This window comes from Hylobates moloch, unplaced genomic scaffold (genome assembly GCF_009828535.3).
Source record: "Hylobates moloch isolate HMO894 unplaced genomic scaffold, HMol_V3 SCAFFOLD_9, whole genome shotgun sequence".
In the NCBI taxonomy this organism is placed as follows: domain Eukaryota; kingdom Metazoa; phylum Chordata; class Mammalia; order Primates; family Hylobatidae; genus Hylobates; species Hylobates moloch.
This window is the reverse complement of record NW_026652284.1, coordinates 48,273,966-48,301,384: the sequence shown is the minus strand read 5'-3', so window position 1 is coordinate 48,301,384 and position 27,419 is coordinate 48,273,966. Positions and strand designations below refer to the sequence as shown.

General features: G+C 38.0%; 1 protein-coding gene across 12 annotated transcripts in view; it reads right to left on the bottom strand.

The window, feature by feature from the left end:
* The window catches only part of PXDNL (peroxidasin like), a 480,152-nt gene that overhangs the window by 18,843 nt on the left and 433,890 nt on the right, over nucleotides 1-27,419 (bottom strand). For 11 of the 12 annotated variants that reach the window (XM_058444093.1, XM_058444094.1, XM_058444096.1 and 8 more), the window contains 2 exons: nucleotides 7,568-7,682; nucleotides 1,357-1,486 (listed from right to left, as the gene is read on the bottom strand). The exons of the other annotated variant lie outside the window; for it this stretch is intronic. In XM_058444093.1, coding sequence (XP_058300076.1) covers nucleotides 1,357-1,486; nucleotides 7,568-7,682 — 245 coding nt within the window. The remainder of the gene's footprint in view (nucleotides 1-1,356; nucleotides 1,487-7,567; nucleotides 7,683-27,419) is intronic. 12 annotated transcript variants of the gene reach the window in all.

Here is a 27,419-nt window from a genome sequence, read left to right as displayed (position 1 = left end):
ACTGATACGGACTGCAGCTGCAGGCAGCTTAGCCTCACAGTGCGAGCCTCTCAAGGGAAGCACATGCACCTGGTAATCACACCCCTCCACCTAGGACTAGACGTGTTCACATCCAAAAGAAGCAATCATATTTTAAGGGGCTTGTAGTTCACAAAGTCCTTCTGTTCTAAAATCTCTTTGGATCCTCACAACAGCCGTGAAGGTCAGATGAGGATACTTGTTCTGAATGATTAAATAAATTGACTGGGTCAGGCAATAGTGAGGGCAGAACTTCCTGATGGCAGAGCCTGGGCTCAGCCCATCCTCCTACAGTGTTTTCTGCTTTCAAGGCTTTGATGCTATGAAGAAAAGCATATACCTCATAGTGACATTACTGTCTAAGAAGCAGACAGCTTGGCACCATGCCTTGAAAGAAATCAGACATATATTTTTGAATAAAAACATCTACATTGCTATTTCTAATACAAGTCTTTTCCTTCTTGTTGATTCATCCTCAAGTTTTTGGAAAAATGAAATAAGGCATGAGCCAGAACAACTGACAAAATAAGCAAAAGTATAGCGGGGTGTGGGAATGTTGTTTTCCACAACTTTGTCAGAAAAAGAAAGCCAGAGAAAACAGTAATTCCTAAGAAGCTTCTTTGACTCTACTCCAAGAAAAATTGATGAGAAAAGTATACATTGTGCTGTTAAAAATTATCTCCATCTGTGGAGATGAAGCAGGCATCAAGCTCACAGTTATTCAGCAAAGTGCTGGTGAGGCAGTCGGAAGCAGCGAGGGGAGCCAGTGCTGACCAAATTCATGCCCATCAGAGCCCTGAGCATTAGGTAGAAAGGATGAGACTCTGCCTGTTTGTAGTGTGTTTCCCCAAGCCCTCCTTCCCTAACTCAATTCTTATTACAATACTACTCCCTGCTGGTGCAGTGACTCACACCCGTAATCCCAGAACTTTGGGAGGCCGAGGGCAAATCACTTGAGTCCAGGAGTTCAAGACCAGCCTGGCCAACATGGCCAAACTCCATCTCCACTAAAAATACAAAAATTAGCTGGGTGTAGTGACGGGCGCCTGTAATCCCAGCTACCTGGGAGGCTGAGGCACGAGAATCGCTTGAACCCAAGATGTGGAGGCTCCAGTGAGCTGGGATTGTGCTACTATATTCCATCCGGGGCAACAGAACAAGACTGTGTCTTTAAAAAAGCAAAAGTAAAAACAACAAAAAAAAGCAATACAATTCCCTGTATAGGTTTTGATTATTCTGATACTGTGCTGTAATTGTGGAGAGTTACTGGACAGATCTTTTATGTTTAGTTATTCCAATACATACAATAAGGACATGTTATTTGAGGAGAAAACAAACCTGCTCTCTGAGTGCTGTGATGGTTTCCTGAATTTCCACTGCAAACGTGCTGAAATCTTGGGAGAACTTTGTTTTTGCCAGAACTGTCACATTTCTAGCATCTTCACCCACATATATTTTATCTTGTTGCCTATTTATAACAAGAAGCAAATAAAATGCTGAAAAATAAAAGTTGTGTGAGAATTTTAAAATATCATCAAATCTTCTGTGGTCATTTGGCACGTACAAGGCATGGTGATTGGCGTTCTGTGTGATCTTAAAAGGAAAATGGTATGAGTGGAATTCAAAATTAAAATTAAATGGCAGATAAGATGATAATCCAGAGTGTCACATCTGGTTCATGTAATTTATCTAAAATGATAAGAAAGTATTTCTTATGACATAAAGGAAATGTCATGTTGTGTTACATATATATTTGATATATTATTTAGACCTTAAAGTATGTCTTTTGCTAACGAATTCTTCATTTCACTTTAAACAGTGAAAGAGCAGTAACAAATTTAATATAACATGTTATCCAGTAGCCAGGTAGGGAAGCTGCTTTCTCTATTATAAATTCATGGCAAGAACTAAAATAAGATAAGGATACTATGAGTGACAAAAATCTAGCCTTTAACCTGATGCAAAATAGCTCAGTCTTGTTGATAATAAAAGGAATATAAGGAAACCTTGAGTTGAATTTAAGATATGTTTCTTAGAGTTTACTGAAACTTTCAAAAAACAGAAGCAAATAACTAGTTTGGGAAATAGAAATGAAAGTTCTTTCTATTTACAATTATCATGTATTGTTAAAAATATTTTTAGATAGATTTGATTTATTGGGTATGATATCTGCATTTCAAGTTCTCAATCTTTTTCCAAATTTTTGTAAAAAGTTGTTCCTTGTGAAGAAACCATTATAACTTTCAAAAATTGTTCTGCTTTATTCTATTTGAAATATGTCTTCCATTGTTTACTAAGAAAATGGCTCACCAGAAGCAGTACATTCTATGAGCTTGTAAAACAAGTTATAAATCAGAGACATAGTATAGAGTTTACATCAATCAGGGAATTTAAAAAAGGGAAACAAAGAAAAATAACAAAAGTTACCAACAGCAATTGTTTAGTCACTGGATAACTCCATGTCCTCTGAGACACTGTGAGCTAGAGGCACCATGAATCAGTACTGACCACATGCTAGCTTCTATATAGTACTGTGTTAAAACGGTTTAAATGTACAAGTGTTGTTAGGGATAATATTAATGCAAATGGTTGGACATTTTACTTTCATAATGCTCTCTTCTGTAAATCTTCAGTGTCTAATCAAAGGTATTTAATCCTGAAGAAGCCTGAATGAATGTATGAAGATATAACCAACAGTCAAAAGATCACATGTGGGAACACGGGGAAGTGGCTGATGTTGGTGAGCCCAGATGTGGAGTAGGACGGTATTCACAATTTAACGAATATGTGTGGGTATGGGCCACGCATCAGGCATTCTGCTCAGGTAGATGGGTGCAGGATGTGAGTGTGCTGCCGTTAGGCTCCTCACATTCTTTCAAAATAGAACAGTTGGCAAAGAAGCAAGACACATAGCATCTGCATTAGGAAGACAAATAAGAGGTATAACCTTGTATTTATAGGCAACAATACTACATTTTAAGCTTTACTGATGCACAACGGATACACACAAAAACACACATATTTAATGTATACATTTTGATGAGTTTGGACATGTCCATATATACCTGTGATACTACAAAGTACTAAATATAAATATATTCACCACCTCCAAAAGTTTCCTTATGTTTTTTTCACATGTGCATGTGGTTTGTTTTGGCTTTGGTTTGTTTGTTTTTATGACGATACTTAATATGAGATCTATCTTATCAATCTATTTGAAAGTGTACAGTACCACTTATTAACTATGGGTACTAGGTTGTGCAGCGAATCTCTAGAACTTATTTGTCTTGCATAAGTAAAACTCTTTACTCATTGAGCAACAATTCTCCATTTCTTCCTCCTCCTAGGCCCTGGCAACCACCTTTCTATTCTCTGCCACTAAGAATCCAACTATTTTAGATACCTCATATAAACAGAATCATGCAATATCTTCCTTTTGTGACTGGCTAATTTCACTTAGCATAATGTCCTCTAGAACTACAATGACATAGCACCTCACACCTGTTAGGATGACTATTACCAAAAAACAAAAGATAACAAAAGTGTTAGTGAGGATTATACAACGTTGGTGGAAATGTGGGTTGGAGTAGCCACCGTGGAAAACAGTATGGAGACTCCTCAAAAAGCAACATGGAACTACCATTTCATCTAGCAATCCCACTCCTGGGTATACAGCCCAAATAATTGAAATGAGGATATCAAAGTGATGTCTGCACTCCCATGTTACCTGCAACATTATTCATAATTAGCACAATATGGAAACAATATAAGTGTCCATCAATGGACAGATGAACAATACTGTATTGTACACTGACAAATGTGTTAAGAGGTATGATCTCATGTTGTGTTCTTATCACAATAAAATAAAATTAATAAAGTAAAATAAAATAAATAAAAAATAAGGTTTTACCCATAAAAAATAGTATATGCTATTTAAGAAGATTTGCAAAATGCAGTAAAGTATAAGAGAAAAATCATCAGTACTCAATTAAAAAATAGGGGAGGGATGACCTATATTCATAAGAGTAAACTTTTAACATAATTATTTATATTTTTAGTTTATTATTTCATTTACAAATAGGTTTTTTCCATAGTAAAGGTAGAACATGTTATTTTAGAAAAATATTATTTAAGCAGAAGTTCAGAAGAAAAAAATACCACTTAAGTTAATCAGGAAAAATGATTCTTTTATCTCAAAAATTACTTTGCATTATTGATTTCTGATTAAAAAAAATTTAGAAATCTCTGAAAAGCACACAATATGAAGAATAAAATCCCTGATCGTCTCAAACAAACATGAATGCATAAATAAGTAAGAAGGCAATGCCTTCTGCTGGGAGCAGAGCAGTAATGAGTCTGGGAAGCTGTGTAAAGAGAATCCCATGTCAGGTCCATGTAGTTAGCGCCTGCTCTGCACAGGCAGGAGTCGAAGTGCTAGCGTGCACTCTGGGTCACTTAACTGCCTAGTAGTTCTGTAAGACACTTTAACTAGCTTGTGTTTCAGGTAAGAATACTGCAGCTTAGAAAGTTGTTAACATGTCCACAGTATATAGAGCTGTTAAACTGCACAGCTGGGATGCAGATTAGGATTCAAAAAAAAAAAAAAAAAAAAAAAAAGGCCTTGCTGTTAACCAGTACACAGTCTATTTTCCATCCGTAGAGAGTGGTGGGTAATTTAAAGAATGATCAGATTTACATTTTAGACAATTTGGAAGGATAGAAGAGAGGCAAGGAGCCCAGGTAGGAACGTTATTGCAAAAAAATGAAAGACAAAAACCCAAGACACTGTGAATGTTGCTATATTTCGGATTCTTACCAAAAACATAAAACTCAACATATTGCTTATCAAAAAAGACTCTTGGATACGGTATTGAAAGCTAGCTTTAATTTGTGACCAAGACAGAAGAAAGAAAAAATAGAGAGCATAAGTGCAAGTAAAATGGGCACACAGAGAAAACAAGAAGTGAAATTATAACCGCAGTTATCTGCATGTTGGTTGAGGGAATTTGACCTCCTCTGGTCTAAACAACTGTGGTACATTTAAGCACAACAGAAACAATCTATAAAGGATTACTAAAGCATGTGTTGTTATAAAACAAAACAAATCAGAGCTCTTCTTACCTTTTTATTGTCAGATTAATGATAAACTGAACTCATAATTGTAAGGTGTATGTTTGAGTAAAAGTTTGATTAGATTGGCAGGAGGCTAAAAATAAAATTAACCAATCTTTAGCTGAGGCAACATCTGAGCTGGGCTTCAGTGGGGCCACCCAGAGTATTAAGTGTTTTGATAATAAGTTAATTTTATCTCAAAAACAAGCAAAATGAATCTTTGTGGTAAAACCTTGGTGTGGCTGTAGAAAAGGACAGAACATAGTAATGGGTGTTGTTATCCATGCCTGTGCTTGTGGACACCACTGGAAGGGACTGATCCCCATCACCATCTTATAAAACAAGGGAAATTGCCCTGCAATATGTGAGTCCGGTACCCACTTCTGATGACACACTGGTAAAATGCTTCACCTGAATCAATGGAAAAACAGATGAAATGCCAAATAAAAGGGCCAAGTGAATGTTTCCAACACTCAAATTATTTAAAAATGGTTCTCACTAGGACTCCAACTCCTGATCAGAGTTCTAATTACCTTGCAGGGATTAGCTCCAGGAACACAAAATATGTATTTCATTTCCTTACCCTGGAATTTACAGCACTTCACTCTTTGCCTCAACCTTCTTTCAGAACATTCTGGAAGAATGCTCTTCATTCCTAGTTATTGAACACACCAACTCATTCATTCATTCATTTGGGGGTTTTTGTTTGTTTTTTATAGAGGTCTATAAACAGTCTCACTCTATCACTCAGGGTGGAGTATAGTCCCATGATCATAATTCATGGGAGTCTCAAACTTCTTAGATCAAGACATTTTCCTGTCTCAGCCTCCCCAGTAGCAGGGACTACTGGTGTATGCTACCATGCCCAGCTAATTTTTTAAGTTAAAAAAAAAAAAAAAAACTTTTTTAGAGATGGAGTCTCACTTTGTGGCCCAGGCTGGTCTCGAACTCCTGGCCTCAGGCAATGCTCCCACCTCAGCTTCCTGAATATTTGAGACCAACTCATTTAGACACATGAGTTGTACCATTCTCCAAACACACCTCACTTCCCTTTGTTCATGTTGTTCTTTCAGACTTGGACTCCCCTAAATGCTATCAAAATCTTAGCTTATCCGTCTAGATCCCTCCTCTGTGTACCCTGTCAAAGGTCCCCAATAAGAATTAATCACCCCTTGCTCTGCACTACTCACTCCATGATTGGATTTCACATCAGTACTCATATAAGCACTTTCGTTAAGTGAGTTAATATTTGTTTGATGCTTAAAAGAATGTTGGGCATGCAGTGAACACTACAACAGCATGTGTCATTACAGAATGTGTGTTATAGAATGCCTGTAAAATGCTAGGTACTATATTAGTATTCAGTGCTTTACATATGTATCCTCAAGTTAAAACAATAATCCTGTAAAGTAGGTATTACATGCCCATTTTACAGCAGAGGAAATGGAGATTTGGAAATTTTATATAACATGCATAGTTATGAAGCAGTAGAAACAGGATTTAAATGCATGTGCCTGACTCTAAAGCCTTCGCATTTCTTGTCCAACAACACTATCTCCTCTCCTCAATTTTAAATATTAGAGTACAGGGCCCATATATTGTTCAAGTTTACAACTGTAATTGAAGAAATGGATGCCAAACATGGATTTTGAATTTGACTAAATTATACTACTTAGAAGGCAGCTATGGACAACAAAAATAGGATATATGGTTCCTTGAAAGAAGCTGCATGGCCTATGAAGCTGTGAATTGCAATGCTTATTTTGGTAACTTAATTTCAAAAGTATGTACTGACTCCTTATTCAATGAAAAAGGGCTACTGGACATATCTATGCCCAAGGTAGTGTTTCTGCTTTCAGAAGCTTCCAAGTCAATGGTAGGGAGAAACTTTTTAAAGCAACACTTTGTATCAAGCTAATATGCAAGCTACACAACAGAAGTCCTAAGAGATTTCAAAGGAATAAGATTGACATTTCTCAATTTTCTAAGAGTTCAAAAATATTCCATCTTGGTCACAAATCAAGCCTTGCTTGCCATATATTATTCATGAATTCAAATCAACTTAACATGAATTAACTTAAAAAGATAATATTATCTTTCTCACAAACAATATGCTGTTTTATATTTTCAAAAAGAATCTGAAAAATATCAACTCATAATGTCATTTAAGGGATCAAAACTAGCATCTAATACGCGTAGTTTTCTGCACTTTATTGAGAAAAATTCATTGCCAAATACACTCTGGCTGAGCTATTGCAGAGTGAAATGGAACCCAAACACATCACAGAATTCATTCTGTCTTTGCTCCTTTTCATGTGATTCATCCTACATGTAAATAAGTTAACTGCGGTCTCTATTAAAAAAGATAAAACAAATTGTAGGTTTGAAGCAAATCTATAGTAAGTTGCCTAAAGAAATGAGATATTTCTATACATACCTATTTCTTAGATGACTTAACTCCATATCTTTATCATCAGGATAGCTGTATTGAGCTGAGCGTTTCTTTTGAGATTCTTGTGTCACTGCTGTGAACTGTCCTCTACTCCTACAGTCTGTGGGGAAAGAAGTAACCACAATAGCATCATGTGAGATGGGATGTCATGATCTCATCTAGATCATTTCTTTAACAGTCAGAGAGGGCAAGAGTACCAACAAGAAAGAGTAGACGGCGAGAGTGAGAGAGACTCATTTTGTCCGTTCCATTTTGCTGGATGACCACAGTCTCAGACACCTGCTTTTCCATGTCACTGAATCTCTGTTTTGCAGCAAGTGGGATGCAAGGCAGTCTGCAGAACTTCTGGAGGAGCCCCAGGGAGAGTGATGTTGAATCTTAGTAAGTGCATGGATTGCACGGCGTCTTTTATTCACTAAGGACTTGGCACAATGAAGAAAGAAGCAGGAGAGTCCTGGGTGGAATGCTTGAAATTTGGCAACTCCTCAAAGTGTCTCAGGCACACCTGATATCCACTAGGGATTTGTTTTTTAAGATACCCTCTGTTGCACAACTGTACAGTGTCCTCCAAGTGGTTAAAATGGTAAGTTTTATGTTATGTGTTTTTATCACAATCAAAAAGAGATGAGAATAACATGAAAAACTTGTTGCAAATAAATACGGAACTTTAAAAAGAGATCTCTGATATAGTATGGATGTCCCCCTCAAACCTCCTGTTGAGATGTAATTCCCAGGGTTGGTGGAGCCTGGTGGGAGGTATCTGGATGTGGGAGCGGCTCCCTCATGTCTTTGTGCTGTTCCTGCCATAGTGAGTGAGTTCTTGGCGATCTGTTGTTTACAAGTGCATGGGACCTCCCCTACTCTCTTGCTCCCGCTCATGCCATGTGCCCTGCCTCCTGCTCCCTTTTGCCTTGGCCATGAGTGAAAGCTCCCTGAGGGCTCCTTAGAAGCTGAGCAGATACTTGCACCAGGCTTCCAGTATGGCCTACAGAACTGTGAGCCCATTCAACTGCTTTTCTTTATAAATTACCCAGTCTTGGGTATTTTTTACAGCAATGCAAAAACTGCCTAATACACTATCTAAAATTTCATATGAAAACAGATGGTGTGGAAACCAAGATATTTTGAAAATGAAAAAGAATGATGTAGGAATCAACATTCCCAGATAGTAAAACTACTATGTATGAAGTTCAAAAATAAAAATTCTTAATATTGGTGGGAAAATACCTGAAAAAATAAAACAGGATAACAACCCGAGAGTATCTTACCATGCAATCGAACTTAACACATTATATTAGGCAGCACAAATTGGAAAATAGGGAGAGAGTACTTTTGTTCTGGGCAGCTAGCGAGTTATTCTTAAAAGAAGAGAAAGTGAAAACCACTTATATCTTCACCTTATCATATGTAAATTAAATTCAAGAGGAATATGACATGAAAGATTATTAAGCAAACATGAATATGAAATTTAGGATGATTTTTAAAATAACACAACAAACTGCAAATGCTATAACACTAAACAAAATAAGAGTAAAACTTATACATATGAACTCACTGATATTAAAACATACTAGAAATAAACTAAAATGAAAACATCCCAAAATTACCACAGTGACATTGTCTAGAATACTGGTTATGGTTGTTACTGGTTATGGTTTTAACTTGTTTTCTTTTTTATTTCTACTTCTACCTGTTGTTTTCAATTAAAAATGTCTTTATTTATAAAATCCAAACACAGTTCACTGAAGAAAATCCAAGCCCTCTTATAAGGTTTACAGGTTAATTATCATATTGTTGTATATTACCATAATTGGATAAAAAATTTCTGGAGGCCGGGTGCAGTGGCTCATGCCTCGGCCCCCCAAAGTGCTGAGATTACTGGCATGAGCCACCACGCCCGACCTATTGCTACTTTCATAACGATGAAGTCAAGACATTCTAGATAAAGTTGTACATTATACTAAGGGACCCACAGGTGCTTATTTTCCCCTACTATTATGCTGTTACCTCAACTTAGTACTTTACTGATAATTAATAACGCATAAATATTTGCAGATCTAAGTAAAAAAAAAATGAGAAATATTTACAAAGAATACAACTAAAGAAAGTAAACTTCAATCATAAAATGAAACTCAGTCTTTCTATTTCTAAAAAGCACACAGCTTTTGTCAATAAATATTTATGGAGATCTTACTGAATTAAGGTATTAGGCTAGGCACTGTAGAGAAAATAAAAATGGATAAGGCATGGTTCCTGATTTTCAATAGGTTGCAAGTATTCTCCCCACTACGATGCAGCATCTCCAGCTAAGCCAAATATCTTTCTTTCCAATTCTCATATAAAAAGGAAAAAATATAGAGAAAAGGCTCTGCAGATAAACTCTCATCATCTATGGTCTTTCATTATTTTTTAGAAAGATAAAGCTTTAGAATTTATTTACTTTAAAGCACCAATAGATTGTTCAAGGTCATATAAATAAAACCCAAAAAGCAAGGAATCATGTATATAACATTGCAGGTATACAGAGATGAGTACACCTGAACAGGAACAACCCACCAGACGGCAGTGACATGGCAGGTTTCTTGTAATGTGACAGGTAAAATGTCATAGTTCTGACATCATTTCTTTTAATTCACTTCGTTGTTTATTCCTAGATACTGCTAAAGAAGCAGAGTATTCTTGATTGCTGAATGTTTGGCTCTTAAGCAAACAACATTACATTTACATTTAAATGCAATGTTAGTATAGTAGATGTTTGATTTTATCCCTATGCATATTTATCTTATATAAATATATACATATGTGTACATATATATCTATATGTATGTGTATATATACATACATGTTTTCAAGCTCTGTTCTTAGGCTTTACATGAGTTATTTATTTGAAACTTTACAATAACCCCTTCCTCAATATTATCTTCCCTATTGTTAACCTGAGGCACAAAAAGATTATATTATCTTGTACAAAGTCCTACAGCTTTTCAACAGAAGAGACAGGGTTTAAATCCAGACAGTCAGACTGAAAAGCCATAACACTACAGCAAAGAATGAGGAAAACAGAAGAAGGTTAACTCCTAGATTTCTGGCTTATACAACTTGCAAATAATAGGGTCATTATTTGTTAACTGAATGAATGGATGGATGAGTCTAGTGTGGAAAGTAAAATTAAATGACTTAAATTTAGATCAGCTTAAATTTCTGGTCTATGTATGACATGGGGGCATGAAATACAGCAGATAGGGTGTTTGAAGACAGCAACAGATGTGGATGAAGATACAGCCAGATAGCTCGTGTTCAAGAGGCATAATGGTGGGTGGGTGTGTGTGTGGGTGTGTGTGTGTGTGTGTGAATCTTCCCGTTCAGGGCAGCCTTGGTTGCTCCCACCCTGACCCTGCTCCTGCCTTTCCTTTGTGAATGGTGACCTAGATTCTTAGTGGGTGAAACAAGGTCCTTCCCTATGTAGCACCTTCTTGCCTCTCCAGTCTCATTTCTCCCTAATGCACAATCCACAGCCAGTGATCCTGCTCCAACTTCATTTGGTCTCACTTGAGTGACAAATGCCATAGGTGTCATGTCAGCCTTCTCCGGGAAGCCTTTCTTAACTGCCAAGAGCAAGTCGAATGTAAACTCATTGCACTCTCTCAGCACTCTCTGGATACATTGGGTCTTACTCCTCTCATTCTCTGAGAAGAGCAGAAAAGAAGGGCCTTGTCCTACCTACCAGTTAATCCTCAGCACCTGCTTGTGGCACGTGCCTAGTAAATGCTTTAAGAAAATTAGAAAATTCTTAAGACAGCAGGTTGCTTTCAGAATATGTCTGAATACTGCAGTTTATTGGAGTGGGTTGACAGTCTGTGGTGAATAAACAAGGTCAAGTTTGGGAGATTGAGCTGTAGTAGCTCAGGCAATCCTATGTCTTTCCATGAATTGACCAAAACTATGCAACTATGGAACACTAGTATCCCAATGCTGTATTCTATAGATTTAAAATATATCAAAATTGATTTTTCAAATTGGCAAAAATATATCTGATTTTCATTTTCAACACTTTCAACACCTCTTATTTGCTTGCAAAAAGAGAAAAAGTACAAATAACTGAAAGCAAACTTACAAAACTGACAATAAATTTGGGGGACACTTTTGAGAATGAATGCATTCATATTGCATATGAAACATCTCCGTTGTCTGGGGTACATACCCTGGTTCTTTACCTCTTACCGAGAAAAAATTCAGGACACGGACACACACGAGGGGTGGGTTTAGAGGCATAAAGTTTAATAGACAGAAAAGAAGAGAGTGGCCGGGCGCAGTGGCTCACGCCTGTAATCCCAGCACTTTGGGAGGCCGAGGCGGGCAGATCACCAGGTCAGGAGATGGAGACCATCCTGGCTAACACGGTGAAACCCTGACTCTACTAAAAATACCAAAAAATTAGCCAGGCGTGGTGGCGGGTGCCTGTAGTCCCAGCTACTCAGGAGGCTGAGGCAGGAGAATGGCGTGAACCCGGCAGGCAGTGGTTGCAGTGAGCCGAAATCGCGCCACTGCACTCCAGCCTGCGCCACAGAGCAAGACTCGGTCTCAAAAAAAAAAAAAAAAAAAAAAAAAAAAAAAAAAAAAAAAAAAAAAAAAAAAAAAAAAGAAGAGAAAGAGAAAAAGCTTCCTTATTCTGGGAAAGCTGGTCTCCCAAGATGGGGTCTCTGGTCTGGGACGGAATGCAATCAATTTTGTACAGAGGCTTGAGGAGGCAGTGATTGATTTACATAGGGCCCAGGGGATTGGTCTGACCAGGTATGTCATTTAGACAGCCTAGGAAAAGACTAGCCTTCCCACCCTAGTCTTTTATTAGCAAATGCAGCTTCTTCTTTTTTTTTGAAAGGGAATTTTTCACTCTTGTCGTCCAGGCTAGAGTACGATGATGCAATCTTGCCTAACTGCAACCTCCGCCTCCCAGGTTCAAGCGATTCTCCTGCCCCAGCCTCCTGAGTAGCTGGGATTACAGGCCCACACTACCCAGCTAATTTTTGTATTATCAGTAGAGACGGGGTTTCACCATGTTGGCCAAGCTGTTCTTGAACTCCTGACCTCAGGTGATCCGCCCACCTCGGCCTCCCAAAGTGCTGGGATTACAGGTGTGAGCCACCGCACCCAGCGGCAAATGCAGCTTCTACCTGGCGGCCGCCATGACACCAGCACAAGTGGTGACAAGGAAAAGGGAGCGGGAACCGCCATTTTGGATGGACTTGGCTCTTAGCCACATGTATTTACATATGCATATCTATGCTTGCAGCCTGACCTTTCAAACTGCTTTTTGTTAGAGAAGAAATGATTTGGGGCTGCTTTTTATTAAAGGAAAATTCCACCGAGAACTTTTACTCTCGCTAACTTCCCAAAATAATTTCTTAATAACTCCTGTATTAATAGCAAAGTGGCTTCTAGTTCTCATAAAGGAACTGAGTATATTAATACATCATATCTTTAGATGATTTCACCTCAATTAGAATCAATACTCAACTATCCCCACAATTGTTTTGAAGTGAGACGGTTCCAGTAGCACCCCATTAATATTTCTTCATACTCTTACTGGTATTTCACTTTCTTATTACAATTGTTTCAGGAATCTATCACAGTGTTAACAGGTTACTACAAACGCAATGGCTTAAAATGATACAAACGCATTTTTATGGATTGCTGTGTATTCCCTCAAAATTCATATGTTGAAATTCTAATCCCCAGTAACTCAGACTATAACCTTACTTGGAAATAGGGTTGTTGCAGAGTAATTCGTTAAGAGATCACACTGGAGTAGATGGGCCACTAATTCAACATGATTAATGCCCTTATAAATAGAAGAAATGTGGACACAGCCATGAACATAGAATACCGTGTGAACATGAAGGTAGAGATCAGAGAGATACAGCAGAAGCCAAGAAACAATGGATGTTGGCAGACCACGAAAAGTACGGTGAGGGGCATGGAACGCATTCTCCCACGCAGCCCTCAGTTGGAACCAGCCCTGCCAGCACTTGATCTTATACTCCCAGCCTCTGGAGTAGGGAGACACGTCTTGCTGTCCCGTTTGTGGTACTTTGTTACAGAATCCCAAGCAAACTACCACACGCAGCACATCACACCTTCCGTGGCCAGAATGCAGGACTCCAGGCACAGGTTAGTAGGTTCTTTGCTCAGTCTCATGAGGCTCCAATCAAGAGGTTAGTGGGGCTACATTATCATCTCATCTGCGGCAGAATCTGTGTTGGCAGAACTCACTTCCTCATGGTTGTGTTACTGAAGGCCACCTGGAGGCCACCCACAGTTCCCTTCCATGAGACCCTCTCCATAATAAATAAAAATCAGAAAAGTGTTATCTCCACAACATAGTGGTTTGCTTTCCCACAATCAGCAGGGGAATCTTTCTCCCTCCATCTAGTAAGACAGAGTCTAATATGAGGCAGCTTCATCATGGGAGGGACATTGCATCACCTTTGCTGTATTCTGCTGCTTAGAAGTAGGTCACAGGTTCTGCTCTCACTAAAGAAAAAGGATGACATGAGGGTGTGACTCCTTAGGGTTACATTAGTGTGTGGTCATCTCAACAACCATCCACTGCACACTGCCCTCGACTTGCTCTCATGAATCAGGAAGATAATTCCCACCATAAAAAAAAAAAATGTACTGTAGTATGGAGATTTTGCAAAAAGCTAAAAATAGAACTACCGTTTGATCCAGCAATCCCACTATGAGGTATTTACCCAAAGGAAAAGAAATCATTATTTCAAAAAGGCACCTGCACTCATGTGTTTATCACAGCTCTACTCAAAAGAGCAAAAACACGAGATCAACCTAAAAGTCCATCAATGGATTAAAAAATGTGGTATATATACATCATGGATAACATGGTTTGGCTGTGTGTCCCCATCCAAATCTCATCTCTAATTGTAAGCCCCACATGTCCAGGGAGGGACCTCGTGGGAGGTGATTGGACCATGGAATTTGTTTCCCCCATGCTGTTCTCATGATAGTGAGGGGGTTCTCACGAGATCTGATGGTTTAAAAGTATGATACTTCCCCTTTGCTCTCTCTTCCTCCTGCCACCTTCTGAAGAAGGTGCTTTCTTCTCCTTTGCCTTCCAACATGATAGTGAGTTTCATGAGGCCTCCCCAGCCATGTGGAACTGTGAGTCAAAAACTCTCTTTTATTTGTAAATTATCCAATCTCAGGTAGTACCTCTATAACAGTGTGAAAATGGACTAATACAATGGAATAATACTCAGCCATAAAAAGAGTGAAATCATGTCTTTTGCAGCATTGTGGATGGAACTTGAGGCCATTATCCTAAGTGAAATAACTCAGAAACATAAAAGCAAATAGCACATGTTCTCACTTATGAGTGGGAGGTAACAATAGGTACACAGGGATAGACAGAGTGGAATAACATGCTGGAGACTCCGAAAGGTAAGAGAGTGGGAGGGGAGCGAGTGTTGAAGATTACCTATTGAGCACAATGGCACAAAAAAGTATACAACTAAAAAGCATTCCTATGTCTCAAGACTCCAAGAAAGAAAATGGCGACAATCTTCTAATTTTCATTTTTTTTGGTCTCTTTTCTCTCTTTGTCATTATTTTTCTCTCTTTGTCATTACTGGAAAAAGTATGTTATTATTATGTTATTGTGTATATTACTATGTATTGTATATATTATACCTATACAATACATATTAGATATTAGATGAATATATAATTTCTCATAGTTACTACTTCTCCTTCTTTTATTTTTTAAGCCAGCTATTAGATTTATTCAATTCCTCTTATATCTTTATTCAGGCTTTCTCAGTACATTCATATTTATTTAGCTGTCTTTTCTCTAACATCTTACTGTGTGTTTTGTTAATTTATTTTTATTATTTCATTTTTAATAAAACTACAAGTTTGTTTCTGCATTTACCTCTATTACCCATAAATTTTGATAATAATGTTGTCATTAATATTTTTAGATATTACACTTCTTGTTGATAAAATATTTATTTGGTCTAATGACTAAAAAAATCTAAGTAGCTATTTTCTTTTAAATTTGATTATTTTAGATTAGTTGCACTGTGGTAAAAGATAATGAAGTCTGCTTTTGGGAATTTTAGTGTTTCTAGTGACCTAGCATATAATCAATATTTTAGAATCTTTATGAATATTTGAAGATAAAGTTAATTTTAGCTTATAGGGACAAAGTTAAATACATCTTTCACAAATTGATCTCATTAGTAATATTCAAACACAATTCTGTTAAGCTGTGCTGAATGGATGCTAAGCTATTTCAAAATTGAGATTGAAAAAAACTTCGTTTCAGTTAATGCTTTTCTTACTTACATTCAACTGTGTATTGTTATTGCCACTCCTATTTCTGTGTGCCTGACTTAACTTTGATGTCTGCTTTTATATTTGACCATTCTCAATATTTTGCTTATGTATAGCCCTTGTTAATGGTATAGAGTTAAAAGCTGCTTTTTGGATAGATAGAGCAGTCTTCGACTTTCAGTAATTCTCTTAATGCACTGAAACTTCAGGCACATTTGGGTCTTATGAGGATTTTAAGATTTTTGTTCTTCAATGTGTCCTTTAAACTCCATATTGTTAGTTTTCCCTAGTGATCTGCAGAGCATATATCCTGTTTACTAAATATTTTGCCTTTTATGGGAACATATTTGAAACCAAATTTCATTAATTATCAGTCATACTTTAGCAATATTAATAATTACAAATGTAATGAGGATTTCTAAATTTTCTAATTTTTATCATTTATCATCATGCTTATGCTAAGTCAATTTTATCAGTAGAATTTTGACTTATTTGATTATGGCACAAAGAAATGGACAATTACAAAATTTGCTGAAATAAGTAGATGGGTAACAAGGACTTGTGAATGTTGTTTAATTGCACCTGCACTGCCTAAAGTATTATGCGAACACTCTTGATCCTACTGATTAGCTGATACGAAAAATTAGCTTAAATTGATGTTAAAATGTCAAGATTGTTGCATTTGTAATTCATTAGCATAAGATTCTAAAAAGGAAGGTCATCAGCTACAAGACAGTTCTCATGTTTACTAAAAGGCACATATCTTATGGGAAAATACTAAGAGGAACATATCTGATGGGAAAATACTAACAGGCACTTATCTGACGGTAAAATAAATTTCTAGTTTTAAGAAACCATTTTCTTAAATTAAGCAACTTGGTGAAGCCCTGCTAATGAATTACCTAATCCTGATATAGAAAAATTTTTCTTTCTTATGTGATATAATAGATTGTAAATAAATGCAGAATGCTGTATTTGGAAGATAACTTATCCTCAGAACTTATGAGATGGTTATTTTCAAGGGAATGCTTTGTACTCTATTGAAAGTCAACATCATCAGTAGAGTTTGATTAATCATCTCTATCACTGAACACTCGTTCTGTTTTGTACTATTTCAGGGCTACTTATTTGCCGTTTTTCCTACTTTAATGTTCTCACCTTGATTTCAACAAGTTTTTCACATAAGACATTAGGTACTAACAGACCCAAGGAAAGTAGGAGATGTCCTTATGGTATTCTATTAGAAATAGCAAAAACTGTCAAAGACAAACCTGAGATCACTGTTGCAATGCAATTGCTTCATTAAAGCTTTATAGGAGTTGCTGAAATCTTACTTCTTTAGTAATACTTCGAAGGCATTTTATAAGTTAAGCATGAAACAACCACAGCATCATGATATATGATGGTAATAAAATTAGTCTCTTATGAAAGAAATTAAACTTTCATTAGTTTACAAACATAAGCACAATTTATTTGAAAGAAAGTCATGAGCAAACCTATTTACATTTGTACATAAAATATACTGTATTTACAATTACTTGATGCTTTAAAGACAGAACTTAATGTGAAGTATGCAGCTGGAAATTACAAGACCAGATGGTTCAATAAATCCCGGTAGAAAATATACATCTGTTGACTCTTTGTGCAATTGTTTTATTTGAAGGAAGTTTTATTTAATCGAGTGGTATAGTGTCTTAATACGTCACTTATCTTGTCTTAGGAAACATCCCACCTGCCTTAGGTGTAAGTTTTTAATTTCTAAAATAAATGACAGTAAATCATTTTCTGTTCTATATTGAAGAGAATGCTTTCTGCTCTATGCAAAGTCAATTTTATCAGTAGAGTTTTGACTGATTTATGACACAAACAAATGTGTCAATTGTAGAGTTTGCTGAAATTAGTAGATTGGTAATAAGAACTTGTGAATATTATTTAATTGCATCTGTAATGCCTACAGTATTATGCAAAGACTCTTGATCTATTGATTAGCTGACACTGAAAATTAATTTGATGTTAAAATGTCAAGATTGTTGTATTTGCAATTTTTTAGCACAGGATTCTAAAAAAGAAGGCCACCCAGCTAAAGAAGAGTTCCTATGTTTACTACTGGTGAAGGAGATTTGGAGAAAATTATAGAGAGTATAAGGAAAGGAAGACTAGCAATGAGGTGACATGGTGGGGTGAGGAAAATAAATGGACTTGGCAATGGGGAGTCTGAGCTCTATCCCTAGGTCTGCTAATAAATAACTGAGAGCAAATTACTTAAACCTTTCCAACTTTTGCTTCCTAATCTTAAGATGAAGTGTTGGATTTTTTGGTCTTGTTTCTCAGTCAAATACTCTCTTAGGTCACCTCCAGCTTCAAAAATCTATAACTGGCTGGGCGTGGTGGCCCACGCCTGTAATCCCAGCACTTTGGGAGGCCGAGGCGGGCAGATCACCTGAGGCTGGGAGTTTGAGACCAGCCTGGCCAACATGGTGAAACTCCATCTCTACTAAAAATACAAAAATTAGCTGGGTGTGGCGGTGGGCGCCTGTAATCTCAGCTACTCAGGAGGCTGAGGCAGGAGAATTGCTTGAACCCGGGAGGTGGAGGTTGCAGTGAGCCAAGATTGCGCCATTGCACTCCAGTGGTGATAATAGTGAAACTCCATCTCAAAAAAAGAATTAAAAAGAAAATCTATACCTAAGATAGCTAAGGAAAGAAAAGAACCTAGGAATTTAATATGAAATGTTCTATAAAGTATGTTAAGTGACATAAAATATTAAATCTCAAAGAAAATTTGAAATTTTTTGCTTTATCTTTTATACTGGTAAAATAAGATTCTTGGCTTTCTCCTTATAGTCATTCATTTATCCATCTTGGTTACTGTGATCTTTTGATAACTACAAATTTAGCATTTGTCTCATGAGGTTTCCCTTTTCCCTTTTCTTTAAAAGCAAATCAAATCAAACAACATTTTGAACACTTGCTGCTTATCACTTCAGCAGCTAGGCTCTGTCGGAGCTCTCTTGGTTCCTCATCTTTTCTTAGTATTTTCAGTGGGCACTTACTGTTTCCTAGGCCTTACCTACAGCACTGAATTATTATGTTTCTGCTGGCTAAAAGAACAAAAACTCCAATGAAGCAGCTGATTCATCTGATAATTATCCCCCAAACCACCCTACTGTTTATATAAGCTCTGAGTCAACTTGTAAGTTGTTTTGACATAATTTGGACACTGTCAATGGAATAGCATTTTCTCAGGTACCCAGAAAAATAAAAACCCCTCCTCATGGACAATAAGCAACATAATCTTTGGCCAGAATATCCCATTATTTGAATCAGAATATAGTCTCATTATCCTTACCAGTATTAATCCTTCCAGAGTGCTGTATTAATGGACTAAGTTATATATATACTGGTTTTCTCCTACATATCTTGTACCAAAGACATCCATCCACCTGAGGCAAGAGTATACACAGAAGCAGCACAGAACTCCTGGCTTGCCTCTGCCATGTTTCCACATTCTCTGGTACTGCTGATGGCAGTTCCTGTGCAAATCACAGCATTCCCGGAATGACTTCCAGTAAAATGCTGGGTGGCCCAAAGGTAAGTGATTATACAGAGAATATCAAGAAGTGGTCCCTGAAGGAGGTCATCTGAGCAGACGGTATCTGATGTGGCTTCTTCGGATGCATTTGCACATATTTTTTCACACATATTTAGATGCAACTTGCTCATATTGACAAAATCGGAGTCAGTATACACACCCAATGCAGAGTATAAATCTATGTGTCAAAATAACATGGGCAGAGAAATTAACCCACAAGGTAAAAGAAAGAAGTTGGCAACACCAGAGTGGAACAAATAGGATGCCTAGGGAAGAAAGGATACCTGACTTTTTGTGGAGATTAACCACATGATTTTTATTTTTTTCCTAATGGAGGGCTTGTAGGTTTATTTTTGAGTAGGAAAGAAATGTGTCAGATTGGATAATTCTGTCAATATCCACAACATACCTTTAAAGCTATCTTATTTCTGGGCATCACACTTTAATAAAGACCTTGATGAATTATAATGTTCTGAAAGAAAAACTGATAAGTAAAATCAGAATAATGAAGCAACTCTAAATCATGCAGCATGAAGGAACTAGGGAGTTTGGGGTGGAGGGTGTCTGTTTAGTGCAGAAGAAAATATTCATTATAAAAAAGAAAGCCATCTTCACAGGATAAACATGATGTCATACCAAAGGAGAATTAGAATTATCCCACGTTTCTCCACAAGGAGAAAATGACCAAATAGAAACCTGTTATGGTAAGTTTCATCTTAGTATAAGATTAAAAATGAAACCTAATGAATTATCTTTAAATGAAATAGATTCTCGGATGATGTGGGCTCAGAGCCCATGGGATTTCATCTTCTCTCTTAACAGGCTAAAAGACGGGAGGGGGCTGGATGAAACAGTAAACAGGTAGCACCAGTTTTGCTTTTTACTTACAACAATCCTGAGGATCCTTCTAAGAGCTTTTTCATCTTCAAAGAAATCAGTTTTAGAACTGAATTCCAGCTTCAGATCAAAACTGGTTTTCTCAGACTTTGTGTCGGTACATTCCTGGCCCCCACAATAGTGTGTAAAAAAATGATTAAACAGGATCTTCTGTGACCTTGAAAAACCAAATATGCTGATTAATGCTGTCAGACAGGAAAGCTCACATGTCTGTGCTCTCCCTGAAGAGCTCAGGCCTTCATCAGCATGCACCTCAACCAAAGACAGGAGGAATGGTCTCCCCTGGCCCTGGCATGAGGTCCTCATCACAGGACGCTCATTGCAGCACGCGGACACTGAGCTCACAGGGATTCGGGAGCAGGGTGCCCTGAAGATGAGCACCCCAAAGATGGGCCTTCTTCCCCTCCCCAACAACCCCAGGGGACAGGCCTCCCCTGGGCAAGTGACGTAGGAACATAGAGGCCACAGTGTGCTTGAGAGGACAGGGGAACCCTGGGGAAGAATGCAGCACACAATCCTCCTGAACGCTGCAGCCCTGGGGGAACCACGCCCAGCCCTGCCCAACCGAGGACTCAGAGCAGCTCACCTCTGAAAGGACTTCATGTTCAGATTTCTGGCCGAGAGCCTCTGCCCTCAGAGCGTGTGGTGTGTCTCCATTTCTCAGAAGGCCAAGAATGAACTGAATAAGTGGGTTGTCTTCGTGCTTTAGCCTACAGGGGGCTGATGTCATAGCCCAGCCCAGTGAACCTGTCTCCTTCTGCTAGGTTTCTGCCATGGAGATAACCTTGACAAGTTGAGCCAAGATAAAAAAGTCCCTGTCCATGAAAGGGTCCTGAACAGTCATCAGAAAGAGGAGCCACTTTCTCAGTGAAAACATGACCCAAGAGACGGAGATGTCAAAAGAACATCTGTTTAAAATAGTAACAATAATAAATAATAATAATACAAGCATTTAGGGCATTTCTGATGCTGCAGAAAATGATGTCCTAAAACTTAAACAGATGATCAGATGATGTTGGAACTAAGAAGTTAAATAGATAAATTTAAAAGGATGTTGATCTCTGTTGAGACTGATTAGTGAATTTGATATAAGTGGTCATGTGCAAAAAATATGTCAGAGCATTTAGCAAAAATATAAAAGAGAGTAATATGAAGGAAAAGAAAAGAGATTTGGAGGGTAGACCTAATGCTCAAATAAAGAATGTTTCAGAAGGAAAAAAAATATTTGGAAGATACATACAGATATACAGTAATTAAGGAAATATATGCTATAAATTTCCCCTTGTTGAAGAAATATGCAAATCTATGAATTGAAATTGTTCCCTAAGTTTGACACTGGATTGATAAGGAAAGTTACATCGAAGAATATTCTGCTCTAATTCTGAACAAAAGATCTTACAGAATCCCATTAAAAAAGAATTAGAGACACCTATTTAAGCAGGGGAAAAAATCCAGACTGGCACTTATTGCACCTATCCTTCCAATTGCAATATAAGAAACTAGAAATCAGGAAAGGAACACTGGCAAAGAATGGGAAAGACCACAGTCCAGGAATCCTGTGCAAGTAAGATGCTCTTCACTGTTCAGCGGGAAAAACATACTTGAGTATAAAATACCATTTGAAGAATACTTTACACAAGTACTCAATTTGAAAGCATTACTTGATAGGCCACTTTAGGAAAAGAGAAAAGCAAAAAAAAAAAAAAAGCAATGAGTAGTAAAGGCAAGCATTTTCCACCTATATATGCACACACCTATACATGTGTACACTTACTCATGTGTATCCTGGACATGTATATACCTATACATGCATGTACACACCCATATGTATACACTTTTGTGTACACATATAAACATACCCATACATGTATACAAATGTGCATGTACACACCCATATGTATACACATCTATGCATGCATACACTCAAACATGCATACACCCATACATGTGCATGCTTACACATGTACACGCATCTACATATACACACCTGTACATGCCTATACATACCTATTCATGCACATGACTATACATGTACATATGCATAACTTATACATATATCATACATGCACATATCTATACATGCCTATACAATACATATGTCTACATGTACATGCTTATGCATACACTTTATATATGTACACAACTACATATGCACACACCCATATGTGTACACACTCATGCATGCACATACCTATCCATTTACACAGTTATATACACACATACATACACATGTTGTTAGGTTTAGCCCAAAGCTACTTTCTTACATATTTTAAGTTCAGCCTAAAGGTTTTTCCAGACAGAGTGAACTGTAACCTAACTGGATGTGTAAACAGACTGTAGTCTACTGTTATGTCAATCACTAAGTTTTGGCCAATCAAAGGCAGCCAACTGTTCAAACTGTGTTCAATAATGCAAATACTGGTCTGGAACCAATCTGGCTATTTCTGTACCTCATTTCTGTTTTCCGTACATCAGTTCTCTTTTTCTGTCCATAAATCTTCTTCCACCACATGGCTGTGCTGGAGTCTCTGAGCCTACTGTGGCTCAGGAGTCTTCCTAATTCACAAATCATTCTTTGCTCAATTTAATTTGCATAAGGTTTTTCTTTTAACAGATGGTGTCAGAAGTGGGACCTGAAGTAGAGCTTCCCCTGATGCTGAGGAGCAACATGTGACCAAGTGAGGTCCCTGCCAGGCCCACTATGGCCACTGCTCTCTCACAGCAACTGGGGATCATGGTATTCTCTCTCAGATTCCAAAGCTCCACGGATTTGTTTTTAGCTCTCTGAGTTTGTTTGAGCAAATTTTTTTATCTGAACTGGGTTCAGAAAACACAACAGAAACTGGACTGGATGCAGAATCATGTTGGATCTGACATTAACTGGCTTGGATCCAGTTAGAGGCCTCTTATGTCTGACCCAGTCAGACAGAAACTGACAATAAGTGGAAATATTGCAGGAGGTATAAATTTCAGCTTTTGGAAATTCACAGGGATTTTTGTGTTCTACCCCTTCCTTGCACTTTTCTCTTTTTGGGTGCTTAGGTAGGAAAAAATCATTGACTAAGTTGATCAAGGAAATCTGATAGCCAAAGCCAAGATGTAAGGTAAAAAGGAGATCCTTAGTTTCTAAAGAACTGAATAATCCACCTTCCAGCTATGCCTACATTTGCATGTATAAATATCAGACTCTGGAAGCAGCAAACACTTATAGAAGTGGTAAAATCTTACCAAAGGTAATTTAAAATTAGAATGGAATGTTCCAAATGAATAACACCACACTTTAAGCAGTGCATCTGAAAATGAGAATTCCTGGCCAGGTGCGGTGGCTCACGCCTGTAATCTCAGCACTTTGAGAGGCCGAGGCAGGCGGATCACTTAAGGTCAGGAGTTTGAGACCAGCCTGGCTAACATGGTGAAACCCCATCTCTACTAAAAATACAAAAATTAGGCAGGAGTGATAGTGGGCAACTGTAGTCCCAGCTACTTGGGAGGCTGAGGCAAGAGAATTACTTGAACCTCAGGATCTTGCCACTGCACTCCAGCCTGGGCAACAGAGTGAGATTCCATCTCAAAAAAAAAAAAAGAAAAGAAAAGAAAAGAAAATGAGAATTCTTGAATTAGTCTTATCCAGGGATGCCTATTCATAGGCAGAATCTTCTAAAAAGATTTTAATATCTTTACTGTTTTTTAAAAGACTTTTTATAAACAGCAAATAAAAAGTTTAAGTGACTAATTGATAAGAAAATATCTGTTAACCTTTTGGTTTAGTTATTATTCTGCCCCAAAGGCAAAAAGAAAGCTATCCTAAAGTGTTTACAAAAGATAAGACCTCCGGTAAAGTAGGCTTGCTTCTTTCTCACAGCAATCCATGCTGAATCCAGTCATGGAAAATGCTTTCTTTGCCCTATTCCTTAATGGGCTCCATGCTGAACTCAGTAATTTTAGCTAAGAAAGAGTAGTTAAGTTAAAAAGAACACCTATGGAACTAAAATATGCCTTTCTGGAATTTAACTGGCTATCTTTAAACCTTTTCGTAAAAGATGTCTACATTTATAAAGGAAATCTCCATTTTTAAGGATATCTGCCTATGTACATTAGAAACTCTTGCCATTGTTTTCAATTTACGTAACAAATCAAACCTTTTTTAAAGTGCTTTTTGGACTATCTTGTCTTAACTGAACTTTTACTTCTACTATTTTTCCTTTGGTTTGAGCTGATGATACAATATTTAGGTCTAAAGTCAGCTCTGTGCTTTTGAAATACAGATTTTCTTGTTTGGCCTGGGAGCTGGCCCTTTAGAAGTACAGATTTGGGGTTGCCTGGCTGGCAGTTGCTTAGGGCAATGAAGCATGTGACTGAAAGCAGGATAGTCTAAAGAGAGAAAGGAAAAATTATTTATAAGCTAGCTTTATGAAAGCTAGAAGATCTGCTTCTGCCTGTGTTCATATGTCTACTATATATGTTAAGTGTATATGATACAATTTGGTAAATAAAACTAGTTTTCAAATTGTTGGCAAAATATGGTTTCAAAATTGTCAGTTAAATATAAGTAGGTACTTGTTTGATTTGACTATGAGCTTACAGTTTGGTTTTGAGAGTCTGGATTCAGTGATCTGGACAGATGGCCACAGTGAGGCCTGGGGCTAAGTTCTCAGTTCCTAGAACAGCAGCTACAAGCCGGAATCAAGCCCAACATGACCCCTTCTTCCCTGGCACAGATTTGCCTCCTGGCTATTCTGGGAGGGGTTGTATCCTCCAGGCATCCTCCTCACAGCTGTTTTCTGTCCTGACTTCTACATCAGGCATGGAAATTCAGGACTTAGACAAGCACTGCCCTTCATAGTCCTCCTGGGTGCCACGTGGCTAAATGGCATATAGGGGAAGACATTAGGGAAGGTACCTGGGGGAAGACATTAGCAAAGGTACCTGGGGGAAGACATTAGTGAAGGTGCTGTAGCAGGACGAGCCATAGACAAAACCCCTCAGACACCGAGTTAAAGAAGGAAGGGCTTTATTCGGCCAGGAGGGTTGGCAAGACTCACGTCTGAAAAACCGAGCTCTCTGACTGAGCAATTCCTGTCCCTCTTAAGGGCTTACAACTCTAGGGGGTCCGCGTGAGAGCGTAGTGATCGATTGAGCAAGCAGGGGGTACGTGACTGGGGGCTGCATACACCAGTAATTAGAACGGAACAGAACAGGACAGGGATTTTCACAGTGCTTTTCCATACAATGTCTGTAATTTATAGATAACATAACCGATTGGGTCAGGGGTCGATCTTTAACTACCAGGCCCAGGGCGTGGCACCAGGCTGTATGTCTGTGGATTTCATTTCTGCCTTTTAGTTTTTACTTCTTCTTTCTTTGGAGGCAGAAATTGGGCATAAGATAATATGAGAGGTGGTCTCCTCCCTTAGTACCTGGGGGAAGACATTTTCAGTGCATGTTTTCTGGTTGTATAAAACCTTTCCCATGCATGAGGGCTGATGTTATAACAGTAGCTAAAAGATTATTCCTAGAGAAATAGTCAGAGATAGGATACTTATTTCACTGGACAAGTTATAGAACAGGTAAATAAGGTATTATAGATACTATAGTACTGGGCAAAGCTAGCTGAATTGACTGAATTGTTTTGGTCAAAGGTATTGCAGATTAATGACAATCAGATCCACTTCTGGTGTAAAACATAAGTTGACACCTTTATTATGTCATTGAAAGGCCTATCCCCCTAATAATACAGTCTCATGTATCTTCCACTAATAATCTCTGACATAACTAAGTGCTGCAAAGCCTTAATGCACTATGTCAAGATGTATTTTCACAAGGTAAAGAAAGCTTTACATGGTGATCTGACTGAGGACAATCTAGAACCTGAAGACTGAATTTTCTGAGAACAACATCAGAGTTGGCCTTTGCCATCACATTGTAGCAAAACTTTGAGACCTTGAACCTTGGATTCATGACCTCACAACTCAGAAGGTCCCCTCCACACTCTTACTGTACTGCCACTGGAAACCTTAAGGTTAAAGCTAACCAGGAAAATTTCTCCCCAGAAGAAGATGACACCATTGATGTGGGTAGCTTTTTCAGCAGATCAAGAATCGAGACTTCTTTGCTATCATAAGACTCTTACCTTTCTATTTTTTTTCCTTGCTTATACTTCTATGAACAATAAAAGTGAAAAAGGAGACGGTTGTGTGGACTCATGGGGTATACTTTTATTTTGTGAAAGATATTGAAGCCAGCCTTATATACATAGACAACTTTATGCTTTGATAGATGGAAGATGAAGGGCCAGTGTAAGTAAGAAGTGTTCATGGTACATTTGTTGTCTCATAATCAGTCAGAAACAGAACATTGATACCCTCCTCTTAACCTACATCATAGGTTAAAGAGAACATTGCTGCCATCGGTTATGGAGAAAATTAATAGGAAGCCTTCACTCTTCCAAATGGGCATCTTTTGTTAGGTTTCTTTTCCCATGGTTTGGATAAATGAAGCAATAATTATAAATTTATCCCTCAGGATAGGCTCTTATAGCAGATAATACTGTAAATGCTATATTATACAACAGACTTTTTTTTCTTTATTTTATTTTAGAGATGAAGTCTCGCTCTGTGGCCCAGGTTGGAGTGCAGTGGCATGATCTCGACTCACTGAAACCTCTGCCTCCCAGGTTCAAACAATTCTCTTGCCTCAGCCTCCCAAGTAGTTGGGATTACAGGCACCCACCACACCCAGCTAATTTTTGTATTTTTAGTAGAGATGGGGTTTTACTGTGTTGGCCAGCCTGGCCTCAAACTCCTGGCCTCAAGTGATCTGCCCGCCTCGGCCTCCCAAAGTGCTGGGATTACAGGCTTGAGCGACCAGGCCTGGCCAGTTATACAACAGACTTTAAATGCTCGTTTGAAAGTTGTGCTAAATAGGCTGGGTGTGGTGGCTCATGCCTGTAATCCCAGCACTTTGGGAGGCCGAGGCGGGTGGATCACGAGGTCAGGAGAT